General features: G+C 34.4%; 3 protein-coding genes across 3 annotated transcripts; 1 reads left to right on the top strand and 2 right to left on the bottom strand.

Moving 5' to 3' along the window:
* Positions 1-50: 50 nt before the first annotated feature.
* Positions 51-8,217, bottom strand: LOC135831253 (RNA-binding protein 25-like). Its single transcript, XM_065343607.1, has 19 exons — positions 8,067-8,217; positions 7,804-7,976; positions 7,403-7,469; positions 7,237-7,331; positions 7,117-7,160; positions 6,738-7,047; positions 6,524-6,661; positions 6,243-6,455; positions 6,079-6,170; positions 5,728-5,817; positions 3,859-4,055; positions 3,176-3,608; positions 2,919-3,085; positions 2,689-2,839; positions 2,160-2,604; positions 1,960-2,085; positions 1,715-1,869; positions 1,494-1,640; positions 51-486 (listed from the first exon to the last, which is right to left on the bottom strand). The coding sequence occupies exons 3-19, from the start codon at positions 7,465-7,467 to the stop codon at positions 394-396; spliced, it is 2,961 nt and encodes a 986-aa protein (XP_065199679.1). The 5' UTR covers positions 7,468-7,469; positions 7,804-7,976; positions 8,067-8,217; the 3' UTR covers positions 51-393.
* Positions 8,218-8,543: 326 nt separating this feature from the next.
* LOC135831255 (glycerol kinase 3-like) lies at positions 8,544-11,332 on the top strand. Its single transcript, XM_065343609.1, has 11 exons — positions 8,544-8,796; positions 8,893-9,151; positions 9,239-9,456; positions 9,543-9,652; positions 9,721-9,823; positions 9,897-10,007; positions 10,084-10,337; positions 10,408-10,616; positions 10,692-10,829; positions 10,917-11,009; positions 11,077-11,332. The coding sequence occupies exons 1-11, from the start codon at positions 8,725-8,727 to the stop codon at positions 11,169-11,171; spliced, it is 1,662 nt and encodes a 553-aa protein (XP_065199681.1). The 5' UTR covers positions 8,544-8,724; the 3' UTR covers positions 11,172-11,332.
* Positions 11,333-11,383: 51 nt separating this feature from the next.
* LOC135831260 (endoplasmic reticulum-Golgi intermediate compartment protein 2) lies at positions 11,384-13,622 on the bottom strand. Its single transcript, XM_065343618.1, has 8 exons — positions 13,356-13,622; positions 12,992-13,173; positions 12,750-12,905; positions 12,463-12,676; positions 12,137-12,387; positions 11,938-12,060; positions 11,717-11,854; positions 11,384-11,632 (listed from the first exon to the last, which is right to left on the bottom strand). Exons 2-8 carry the CDS (start codon positions 13,116-13,118, stop codon positions 11,517-11,519), a joined length of 1,125 nt encoding a protein of 374 aa, XP_065199690.1. The 5' UTR covers positions 13,119-13,173; positions 13,356-13,622; the 3' UTR covers positions 11,384-11,516.
* Positions 13,623-13,807: the final 185 nt, after the last annotated feature.

Raw genomic sequence — 13,807 nt, 5'->3', positions numbered from 1 at the left:
CATTAATATTATTCTCATGAGGACAGCCAATTCAGAATGAAAATCTTGACGAGAAATTATAAAATATTTTATTTTATAGACGGTAAAATTAATAAAAATTATCATAAGAACCGATAAACAATTATATTAACAGTATAATATAATTAATTAAATAATTTAATCATTTTTAAAAATTATGTTCATATAACGTTTCTTCAGACATATCTGATTAACTACTGTCAAATCACAGTTCTACTACATTAACGCATTAAATAATCAAGACTTGATTTATTTTACAACGTTTTCCTTAAGACAGAAGGAGAGAGAGAGAGAAAATTAAACTTGAAAACTATGTACAATTACACACAAAAATATATAGAAAAAGTAAACTGCTCGTACGAAGAGCTCCTTATTTTATTTCAATATCCCAAGTTTCTTCGCTTCAACTTCGTAAATTAACAACCTCCACATTTTAACGACGAATACTTCAGCTTCTTCGTCTAGAACCTAGAACGAAAAATACGAATTGATCAGTTGTTTTTCTATTTGAAAAATTCACAACACGAAATTTTCGTAGAAATTTACGTAATGGTGATTGGAGATTCATGAGTTGGAAGGGCGCGAAGAGGGGAAGAAAATCGATTCACTTCGGATTATAGTAAAAAAAAAAGATACATTTTGGCAATCTCGGCAATAAAGTTGAAATTTTTGTAATTTTTGCCAAAAAAAAACGAGTCGTTGACAATTTTAGCAACAGGAAGGGCTTTTAGGAAATCTCTGGCAAAAAAACAAAACTATTGAACAATTTTTGAAAAACAAAAATTTTCAGACATTTTGCTAAAAAAACAACAATTTTTGTCATTTTTTCAAAAGCGAGAATTTTTGACAATTTTTGGCAAAAAATCTTGACTTTTGGACAAGTTTTGTAAAAAAAGTGAAATTTTTTAGCAATTTTAAACAATTTTGGAAAAAAGGGACTTTGATAGAATTTTTTCAAAAAATGACAATTTTTGACAAAAAGCCAGACTTGGGCATGTTTTGTACAAAAGTGAAATTTTTTAGCAATTGCAAACAATTTTGGAAAAAAGGCACTTTGATAGATTTTTTTTAAAAAGTAACAATTTTTGTCAGTTTTTTGCAAATAGCATGACTCGCAATTTTAGCAAAAAAACAGAAATCAACATTTCAAGTCCCAAAATGTCTCCCTCGTTAAAATTCAAATTAGTTACGAAATACTTGAATTTGAATTCCAAGTTGAAATGAGAAGCCAAAAAGGGGAAAACGAAATTTTCAAAACGCTTCGAAATCCATCAGCGAAGTCAGATCTTTGTCTTCTTCGGGCTTGGATCCACTCGAATGAAATTTTTGGAGTTGAAAAAAGCAATTCGACATCAAATTCGAGTGACTATCTTACACATCTATGACTTAATTTTTCACAACCATCTTGAATTAGCTTCAATACTCAATTCTTGCCGACTAATTCACACGGATATATAAGAAAAAATCGTACGTACCATTTGAACATCGTCCAGAATACTTTGAGGATCACTACCAGCTAAAACCTTAGAACAAATGAAGTCAACTAGGGTAGGTTCTGGTTCACCGATATATTCGATTATTTTTTTATTAATCCATGGCCTTATTCTTTTCTCCATTAGAGCCTAAAAAAAGAAACACAAATCAATGAACAGACACGCAACAGAAAATGCAACCTTGGGTTCGTCATATAACTTACATTATCTACTGATGTCCAGTCTAAGGCGTATTTAAATAATGAACCTTTATCCGTAGGTATTTTATCGATCAATATTTTAATATGCTTTCGTTTTTCTTCCTGAGATTTCGGTGTTTCGGCTTTATTTTCTTTACTCTTTTTATCGTCACTAAAATCTACAGAACAAGAGTACGATTACGATTATAATAACATACACTTCGCAGTCAATATCAAGCAATTGATACTATTCAGAATTTCAGACTCACCTAAAGGAACTAGTTTTCTTCTTTTACTAGATGAAGCAGCGTCATCGTCGTCAGTATTGAAAACGTCTTTGACGTCTAGTTTCTTTCGTTTCTTCTTATCTTTATCAGAAGCATCGCCAGCTTCATCTGTAAAAATACAATCGTCAATACGGACCAAAATTCGCAAAGCCAACCGATACTGCTAATAAATCCAACATTACCTATTCTATCACCGGTCGATGAAGATTGAGAAGGCTGCGGAGGAGGGACTGGTATAGGGGGACTACCATAAGCACCGTTATCAGGCGATGGCGAACGTGAGGATCCATTTGGTAAAGGAGCCGGAGAATTAGACAGCGATCGATTAAAACCACCCTTCGCTCTATCGTCCGATTCGTTGACGTGTTTATCTTCGCTTCTATTATTTCGACTTTCGTCGAATTCGTGATCGTTGCGGGGCGCATTTTGGGTCGCTTTGAGCCGGTCTCCACCTTCGTCGACGGGTGATTGTTCTTCGACTCGTTTTTGTTCACGATCCCAATCTTCTTTATCGCGAGTTTTCTTGTCGCGTTCGACTTCTTTCTCGCGGTCTTTTTCTTTTTTCTGCTCTTCCGTAACGTTGATTAGAAGTTTAGGTTTGTAGAGTTCTTCTCGAGCTTTCAGTAGCTAGAATCCAAACAAGACAAGTTTGAGATTACAAATTTGAGGACAGATTAGGGCGAGAAAGGTTGAGGAAAATTTTATAATTACTTTGGCAAATTCTACTTCCGGATTATTAGATTCACCAGAGTATATTTTAGCTTTTAGTTCTTCTAATTCTTCTTTTTCTTTTTGCCTGTCACGGTTATCCATTTCGATTTCAGCTTCTCGATCGGCCAGACGTTCTTGTAATTCTCGTCCTCTGCGAAAACAACAAAAATTATGTAAATACAGCTAATGAAAGCTTTGGATTTATCTACGATGTTGCGAGGTGATCTTACTTGTAATATTTGATATCGTCTCTTTCGTCATCGTAATCTTCGAGGAATTCTTTCAATCGTTTCGCTTCTTTTTGTCGTTCTTCTTCTTTACTTCGGCGTTTCTCCTTTTCTCTGGAAGCTTCTTTGGCTTTACGTTTTTCTCTCGTTTCCCATTCTCTTAAACGTTCCTGCAAATATGAATCACAACATTACACAGAGTACCTATATTGAAAAGAATCAACAATTTGAATTGAAGGGAAACGTATCACTGTACGTACTTGATAGGCAGCTTCACGATCGCGAGCAATACGTTCTCTTTTTTTCTGCTGTTTGGCCTCTTCTTCTTCTTCTTTTTCACGCAGCAGATCACGATCCGATCTGTCGTCACGTTCACGAGGCGAACTTTCGTGGTCCCTGTCTCTGTCTCGGTCCCGGTCCCTTTCACGTTCGGTATCTACTCGATTATGTTCGCGATCTCGATCTCGATCCCGTTCACGTTCACGGTCTCGGTCCCTATTCCTGTCCCGGTCTTCTCTGCCTCGATCTCTTTCGCGTTCACGTTCACGCTCTCGGTCGCGTTCACGGGCTTCGCGTTCTCTGTCACGTTCGCGTTCGCGGTCTCTTTCACGTTCTCTTTCGCGGGAACGTTCGCGAGGTTTTCTAGTATCGCGGTCGCGGTCACGTTCGCGTTCGCGATCACGTTCTCGCGATCTGTAATCAAAAAAAAGTTTCAGATTAACTTCCCGATCCAGCTAAGATAAATATGCTTCGAGCCTTCGACAAAGAATTTAGGTTCGAAATGAAAATTTCCTCTTCTATTTGATTTTTTTTTCACTATAAAATATATTTCATTATTTTTCGAACACCCTGTAGATGAGCCAAAATTTTCTTACAGGGTTTTTGATGATATTATTTCACCGGATGACACTTCAACGTCTAAATAAAATGATTTTTAACATACCTTGAACGTATTCTGGATCTGTGCCTGGAAGTAGATCGACTTTTAGGTGAGATGCTTTTGGTACTAGATATAGATTGATAGCTTTGAGATCGACCTCGTCCATTTGTACTCGGAGATCTCGGAGATCGGTAACGTTCGCGTTCTTTCTCACGTTCTTCACGTTTCTTGCGTTCTATCTCCTTTTCTTCTTCTTGTTTCTGTAGTAAACGAAAAACAGATATCCAAATTACATAAAATTACAGCCAAACAACGTACTTAGAAAAATGAATATACCTTCTCTGGTAACGAGAAAGAAGAAATAATGCAAACATAATACAAAAAACAATGTTCGGTTTGTACAAAAAAATTATGTAAAATGTTTGTGTTTATTCGAAATATATGATAGGTTTTCTCAACTTACAATAAAAGAAGAGATTAAAATTGTATCAACACGATTATCGCTGTGGTAAGAGCCGATACAGGCAGATGTATTCCTGCAAAGAAACGCCTTCCCTGAAAAACACATTAACCTAATACGTTCACCCAGTGCAACATAGATTTCGTTTTTCCAGTCGAGAAATGCACGCGTACGTGCAACACGAACACACGCTAACGGCGTTCACTATCGAGAACACATTCGCATGTATCTCGATCATTTCATTCGTTACAACAATAAAATGTTAGTAAATTATAAAGAAAGATAGAAGTTCACGCCATTAGATTACCTTCGAGCACCATACTGGTGGAATTCCTTTCACGTTGAGCATCACTTTTATTTTTTTTTATCGAACAACTGAGTATTTTAGAGTGAACTCAAACACAAACACACACACACAATCACGTTAAAATGCTACCGCTATCTATCGTATCTCAACTAAATTCGTCAAAAAGCAACAACTTCGTTGCACGATTACGTCTTCTTAACGATTAGGTATGTTTAGCTAGTAAAAATACTTTTTAACCAGGTACACGTAAGTAAATTAATATAGTACCATTATCACTAAAAATAATACGTTATGTATAATTAAAAAAAAGTAAAATGAATGCGATGCGATATTTATGGTTAATTTCGATAGTATCTTTTTAAAGTTGATTTTCACAAAATCAACTTCGAAAAGGAAAAAAAAATCAGTAAAAATCACTTACATTTGGAAGCGGTTTCCTTTTTTTCGTTAGTGCAAGCCCAACACTTAAATTCAGCGCATTTATGGCAATGGGTGAGAAAATACTTATCTTGAAAATAGTCAACTCTAATATAGGTATTAATTAGAAGAAAAACGTGTAACGAATACTGTACATCGTTTCGAACATATAAACCGAATAAAAAGAATAAATTTCGCTTACTGTTTCTATCAACTTATAATAAAATATACGTAGCGGTAATAGAATAACGTAACGTACGTTTATATACGAAGTACATCTATAATTAATTAGTTACGATAAATAATTATTGTGAGAATGATAAATACGATTTTACATGTTTTAACTACTCACCACCTGGTAGGCACATGTATCACAATACGTTGCGAGTGCAGGCGATGGTCATCACCGCTTCCACACTACTTCTAATCGAATTATCACCACTGATAAAGATCTGCCTAAAGTGTGTCATCAATATCTCATTTTACTCACCACTTTTTTTTTAATCATCATAAATCCCCCCTTCATTTTCATCTAATATAACGTTTAATTAAAATTAAAAATCAACTAGAGTTTTTGGGTTTTTAAAATCGTGAAATGGTAAAACTATCCCGCATCAAGGTTACATAATTTTTGCCCATTATTAAATAGGACTGGTAATAATTTTGAAACTTGAATTTTGTTCGTATCAAACTATAAAAATTTATAAAAAAGTCAAGATTAAAAATTTACAAGGCAAATTGAACTTACTTTCATGATTTCCCTGAATTTTCCAATTTCACGAGAGATTAAATCACGCTTGCCATCTTCTGCGTAGTCGACCGTGTCTAAATCGATTTTCTGTAAACAAATTTCAAATTTTAGGTATAAATTATGTGATTGAAATCTCGTTTTTGATAAAACTATATCGATATGAAAGTATAACAATCATCTTTAGTAACGGGTAATTGTAAATCAATAAATCCAGCGTAGAAAAATTTTCAAAATAGATTCTAGTTCGTAAAAATGGGTATCAAACCATTTCGATGGTATTAAAATTAGTATGGCAGATTTTATTCGAATAATGTACGGTCATAAATTGGATTAATACCAATTGCTTACCATATGTGCATGATTACTGGTAGCAGACGACTTGGTCAATTGCATAAGTCTCTGGTGCGTTTGCTGAACTCTAGCTTCGGTGACTTCGGCTCCTAGAAATGGAAATAGAAATATTATAGAATCGCAGCAGAAGATTATAGAAAGCTCGAGAAAAATCAACTCACCAGTTTTAGGTTTATCGTCGTCTGCATTAGATGGATTGTACTTTTGCATTTGGTCCTTATAATCGTTTAAAATATCGTTGATTCTTTTCTTAGCATTATCGTCGATTAATTTCATATCACGATCTAGATAATCATCATCAAAGGTAACATCGTTGGAATTTTCATTGGAATCGGATTTTGCAGCATCGTTATGTTTGCTTTTTCTCTTTTCATCTGCGTTAGAAAAAAAATTGTAGTTAATATCAATCGAATATGAAAATTAATCGATTTGCGGCACGTACTTTTATACTCGTCTAAAAGATCTTGCGCTTTAGCATCTACTTTCACGACTAATTTCTTAGGACCGATTTCCATATCATGTAGTAGTCTAATTGCTCTCAAAGCGGCGTCTGGATTCCCAAATTCACAAAATCCAAAGGCTAAACAAAATAATAAATGATTAATGAACGTATATTTGAATTCACGTTTCTTCGTAATCAACGCGAAAATTCGTACCTGCTTTGCCCGACATTCGTTTCCACGAAAGGATATGACCACAGGTGGTGAGAATTTGTCGAATCATGAGATCTGGAGCTTTCTCTGTGATGTTACCGACAAACACGGTGACTGGTGGTCCTTTCGGGGCATCGGGAATCGTAAGGGAGGATACAGGATTCGCAACAATTGTCACCGGAGACGAGGTAGTGGTAGGTGGTTTCGTTATTACTTGTTGTTTAGAGGAAGAATTTTGCTTGCGAGGACGTTGATTTCTGAATGTTTGTTGGATTTGAGTTTGTGCTACTATTCCAGGAGTTGCGCTCATCATCTAAAAATACATTATTGAGATGAAATAGGGTTGAAATTGAAACAAAAATCAATTAAACAGCGTACGTACCGTAGGCATTGGCATAATTGTGGGCATGATGGGTGTTCCGGCAGCTGTAAATGAATAAATTAAAGAATTAGTACAACGAATCGTAGCTAATTTCAAGAAATCAATCCAAATCAAGTTTACCTCCAATTGGCATAGTGTACGGCATTCCAACACTAGGCTGCATGGGTATATTCGCAATTGGAGGCCGGCCCGGATACATCATCATGTAATTAACACTACAGAACAGAAACCTTTTAGATATCTAAAGCTGAAAAACACATCATACAGATATAAAAGATGAAGTTACCTTCCCGCAGAAGCAGCTGGATAAGATGTTGTCAGCGTAGTGGGTAGTCCAGTTGGGTCAGTCATCTCTAAAATTCAAACATAACAACTCGAATTAACTTTGGTGCTCATCATAAGAGAATTTCTACTCTAAAATCATCTAGATATAAAGAGATAACATTCTCTCAGGGTGTAAACGAAATGTTACCTCAGTTTCGGTTTTACGAAGAATATTTTTAAAACACAGTCTACTAAAAGTACTTGAATGATCATGATATTACGACTTGTATCAAAATGATCAGCGTTACTCTAGCGGTGCGGAATTCATTACAACCACAGGATCGAGTGGGTACATATTTGATCGGTACAGCATTCATTTCGATTCAATTCAGAAATTGAAGTACAACATAATACAGCTCTTACCTGAATATTATAGATCTTGGAAGAAGTCTACACAATCAGAAGCGACTGTTCAAATGGATGGTTCCGATAGCTCCGAATAATTCAGATCTTCTACATGGCAATAACTCGGACCGATTTGAGGAAAAGCTTGAACATTTCGGGTTTCTTGAACTGCAATTGTAATTACTCCAAAACTAAGGGAAGTGCATCACAACGATTAGCGCCAACTTCGACGTACACTCATAAAATAACACAATTTGAAGATTTCATTTAAACAAACGCACGTAGTTGGCTTTTTTCTATCAATGAGCGAACAAAAATTCTTAAAATACAGGTAAAATGGTTTTAGAATCCAGAGTTTTAGCAAAACTTCGGGAAAAGCTCAAAAGTTTCTTACGTTTATACATTTTCATGGTACCGAACGCTGCGGCCTCATTCTTTGATCGTGATAATTAATGAGCTTTTATATGCTGCGACAAATTGACAAAACGATCAAAGAGAATGCGATTTTATCTCGTTTTTTATCTCAAGAGGTTTTAAAAGCTCAAAATGTATCGAAAATCATTTCAAATCTGAAAAATTACAAGAAAAAATGGTAAAAATAAGACAAATGCTTTGATTTTTCAAAAAAATTGAATCATGAAAAGTGTTTTCAAAACATGAATTTTACCTACTCAAACTACCTATCTTTCAAATTGTGTGATGAACGCGCAGACGCGCATGCGTCATCGATGAAATGATAAAAGTCATCGGTGAATAGCTAAATACTGATTACAGAATTTTTTTTGTGAAAAAAAGTTTTTTGAAAAATTTCGAAGTCGACCTAATTGAATTGAACGAATTTCGCATTCAAAAGTTCTTCAAAATGAGACCTGTTTAATTTAAATCCATGATGATATTTCATGATGTTTTCTAGGATTCCCGCGAGAAATAAATTTGCCCATGTCTGCTCCTAGAAGATTCGGTCCACTGATTGGATCCGTAGATGAAGGAACTAGTAAAGCTCGATTTTTCGTAAGTTTCACTCTGCTTTTCTTTTCACTGCAAATTTTCATCTATGTAAAATTTTTCATTCAATGTTTCAAAATTACTGTAACTTCTGCTTCACAGATTTTCGCTGCAGAAACAGCAGAAATGATAACATACCATCAGGTAGATGTCAAAAGCATCCATCCTAGAGAAGGTTGGGTTGAGCAAAACCCTATGGAAATTTTACATGCTGTGAAGAAGTGTATGGAGGTGACGATTGATAATTTAACGCAGTTGGATATCGACCCTTCTGATATCTTAGCCATAGGTATAAGTAATCAGAGAGAAACGGTCGTATTATGGGACAAATTTACTGGCGAACCGTTGTATAATGCAATAGGTAGGTATATTGAATGATAATTTTCATTTTTTCAAACATCTTTGAAATATTTTTTCCTGTTTCATTAAAACCTATTTGTATTTACAGTATGGTCAGATGTTCGTAATAAAGATACCGTGCAACAATTCATTGCGAAATCGAAAAGAAAATGTGCAGATTACCTAAAGCCGATTTGCGGTTTACCTATTTCTACGTATTTCAGTGCTTTGAAGATTAGATGGTTGATTGATAACATTCCCGAAGTAAATAAAGCTGTGATAGAAGAAAGGTGTTTGTTTGGAACCGTTGATTCGTGGTTGATTTGGGTTAGTCTGAATCTGAAACAAAACTGAGTTTTAATTGTAATATCCCATTATTATAAATTAATCGCAATTTGTATTTTGGCTTACAGAATCTTACGGGGGGAGTGAATAACGGTATTCATATAACTGATGTTACTAATGCTTCACGTACCATGTTAATGAATATTGATAGTTTAAAATGGGATCCGCTTTTATTAAGGTAAATTTCTTCGTAATGAATACTGTTGGTAAATATGTTTGGTACATTTGATTGGTAAAATTTTCCAGATTCTTTGATATACCTAGCGAAATATTACCAAAAATTAGAAGTAGTTCTGAGATTTACGGTTATATTGTGGAAGGATTACTTCACGGTGTACCTATTTCCGGCGTAAGTATATTTCACGATGATTTTCATTATAACGATTCGACTTTCTGATTTCAACTATGAACTTTGAATGCAGTGTCTCGGTGATCAGCAAGCAGCATTAGTTGGCCAAATGTGCCTGAAAAAAGGTCAAATGAAGAATACCTACGGAACGGGATCATTTCTATTATACAACACAGGCAAAGCTGTAAAGTTTCAATGATATTTATTTTATAAGATTGTCGAATTATACACATTTCTAATTATAAATTTACATTTTACAGAAAATATGGTCAGATAATGGCTTACTTACCACAGTAGCTTATCAATTCGGTCCAAAGTCGCCGCCTATTTACGCTCTCGAAGGATCAATTGCTATCGCAGGAGCTGCTTTATTCTGGTTGAAGGACAACTTGAACATATTTGAAGACTTTTCGCAGATAAGCGATCTGAGCAAGGCGAAAACAACAAATAATATTTACTTTGTTCCTGCATTTTGTGGATTATATGCTCCATATTGGCGCACTGATGCTTGCAGGTAAATTTAAATTACTCCTGCTACTGTTTAGTATCGATTTGATTTTCATTCACACGCATCTGTCATTTAGTGCGATGTTTGGTATGAATGAAAATACCCAAAAAACCGACATCATTCGAGCAACCATAGAAGCGATTTGTTTTCAAACTAGGGATATTTTAGAAGCATTAGCGAAAGATTGCGGAGAGCGTTGCGTTAAAAAACTGCTAATCGATGGAGGAATGGCGTGTAATGATTATGTAGTTCAGTTATTAGCCGATATTATCGGAATACCAGTAGGTAAATGCGATTTTTGGCGAAAATTTACGTTTGATTATAGCGTGTGAAATTATTGTTATTATTTTTTTTTTCAAGTTCGACCAACGATGACAGAAACTACTGCTTTGGGTGCTGCTATTGCTGCCGGTTGTGCAGAGGGTATTAAAATTTGGGATTTGAACAAAGTTCAACCCACTCCTAGTGATACTTTTCATCCTTTAATTTCTATTAATGGTAGGTGTTATTTTAATTTTTTTTATTAGTATAAAAATGAAAAATTTATGTTAATTTTAATGTATGAATTTTTCATTTTACTCGCAGAAAGAGATACGAGATATTACAAATGGAAAATGGCTGTTAGCAAATCGTTAGATTGGGAAATACGTTCAGAAATTAAAACGAAGAATTGCACTGGTAAATGTTCTCGGATTTTTTCAACTCCCTGAATGCTTTCAATACTCAACTGAATTTTATATTTCAGATTTGAACGAAAAGAAAATCCTTCGCATGATGCCTGCAACAGTATTCCTCATGTCTAGTTTCGGTTTAATGTTGTTAGCAGAATATTTCCAATGAATGTCGACGTCGTCGTCTAAAACTGATTAAAACGCTTTTCGTGAAAGTAGATTTTAAGTATTGATTGCATTTTCGCAACTTATGTGTTCGCGTTGGAAAAGAAAACGCTTTCTTAGTCGTATTATTGTTGTTTTTGCCTATTTATTACAAATTATTATTTACTTTGTTCTTTTATTTATTTAAATTGCCCGAACAAACTGCAAATTAGTTCGTAAAACGCAACAGGAACAAGTTTTTTATTAACTATACATCACAGCCACACGGAAGAATAAAATAACGTACAAAAAAGTTTCGTAAAAGAATACATACATGGAATGGAATACTCACTGGGTGTAACGGAAACAGTTAAATATCACGATTACTTTCATTAACTTTTGTCGGAGAGACGAATTTACCGGAAACATGAGCAGTTTGCCCGTATCGACGAGATACAAAAGCTTCAAAAACATTCGTCATGAGACCTAAAAACACACAGTTAGATGTTAAAATGCATAAATTGATTACAAATCTTTGAAAATTATGTACGAGTAAATAATTATATGTACCTGCAACGATGTAAAGTCCTCCAGCACAACCACATATTCTTAAAATTAATTGTAATAATGTGTACTTTTCTTCTTTTATTACAATTTTTAAAGGATTTGTATCGTATTTGAAAAATATACCAGACATTTCATGAGAATCTAAAAACAAAACAGGAACAACGAATCAGTTAGGCCTGCACGTATTTGAAATTTAAATTTGAGATGAGCGCTATAGTCTATACCTCCTCCTCCGTCGGTCAATTTCGATAACTCTTTAACAGAATACTGATATGTCTTTACTTTGGCCGCATTCGTATTAATATCGGTAGATATTACTTCAATAAAATATTTATACACTTGCTTCGCTGAAAATTCACAGGCATATGCCGGATAAAGATTACTTGAGAAAACAAGAAACACGTACGTAATACGTGTACTTACTGTCATTGGTTATCTTCATGGTACTATCTAAAGGATGTAATATTCCTGGTCCAGAATTACCAAAAGACAGTCTATCAATTCGATGAGAAAAATTGGCAAAATAAACAGGGAAAAATTGCTGTAAATGGATATGTCCGCCAGGAACTGATAAAGATTTTCCTAAAGTGATATGAAAGTTTCCAGCAACCTTATTCAACTCTAATTCTCCATAAACACGACAGGCATCATGGGGATAATCAGGAGTTGTAGATCTAAAACAAAACGATAAAATGATGAATTTTTGAATTAATTACAGAATTGAAGAAATATTTAAATGAATACTATACCTGGGTACGTTTTTAAAATTTGAAAAATAACCAGCTCTCCATAGTATATGCCGCAATGAATGATATTTCTCTTTAAAGTAGGTATTAAATCTATTCATATCTTCGAAATACATTTTTTGCTCAGGACACATTTCAAACCAAGTGTCTTCGAGATGAAATGTTCCAAATTCTAAAGATTCTTGATTAGTGACGTCGACAATATCGGCTCCGATTTCTGATAAAAATTACAAAAGGTTATCATAATAGGCTATACAATAGGTAGAAATGTTTTAATCGAGTTGAATTACCTCGACATGGCATAGCAATAGTCATGTCAACGTTGATTTTTAATTTTTCATTAAATTCCACGTCGGGTACGAACTTATTAAGGATTCTGACATCAAAATAGTAAGTTATTTCCGATAGAATCAACCATAGCATGAAGAAATACATGAAGAGAGTCACTGAAAGTGTTTAAAAAATATTTCACAGTCAAGGAATATCGACTTATGAAATGTATAAAAGAGAAAGTCAAAATTGAAGAATTTACTTATGCCACCGACGCCAGTATATTGCTTGTAATCTGGAGGCATTTTGGGAAATGAATCCAAGTTTCGAACCATCTCGGTTATCTTGGCACGACGAGTTCGCTGCCTCAATTCTGTATTTTTATTCATAGTTGTACTTTTGGATGAAAATTCTCAGGAATGTATCAAAAAAGTACTCCAGTCACTGAAATTTAACGAAGCTATAAATTAAAGTCAGTCTAACAATGATTTATTAAAAACTGTCAACAAACACATCAACGTTTCACCATCATTGAAAATAGTTCATACAATTTAGGTACAGCTGTAAAACGAACAAATATAGGGGAATTGGGCGTTTATTTTTTTGTAAATAATTGATAATCGTACCCGGTATAAGTTGAACGATTCGTTGGAATAATCAACGAATAAATTTCCTTCAGATAAGCTACTAGACTTGGGGCTTCTTGACGAACCTCATCAATTTTATTTGCAAACAAACACCAAGTGTAGATTTATCAGATCATTTCCTGATTAAAAAACAAATTGAAATGCACAAAATTGAATAATGAAAATAATTTTAAGACCAAACCATGACAACGCAACGGTGCAACGGCCAATTTAATTACTCCTAATTTGTAATTAAAAATTGATAATAAATTTCAATTTTGTGATAACTCGATGTTGATGACTATTGATGACGTTGCCCCCTCTCTATTCCTATTCGTCCAAAATCCCCTCTTTTTTTCATTCGAGCCAATCAGAATCATCCAAATCCTCCAAATCCATCCAACACTGAATGTGCTTGTTTCGTTCAAATTCTCGAGCAAATCTATTTACAT

This window comes from Planococcus citri, chromosome 1 (assembly GCF_950023065.1).
Source record: "Planococcus citri chromosome 1, ihPlaCitr1.1, whole genome shotgun sequence".
NCBI classification, from domain to species: Eukaryota; Metazoa; Arthropoda; class Insecta; order Hemiptera; family Pseudococcidae; genus Planococcus; species Planococcus citri.
This window is presented reverse-complemented; position numbering and strand designations above follow the sequence as displayed.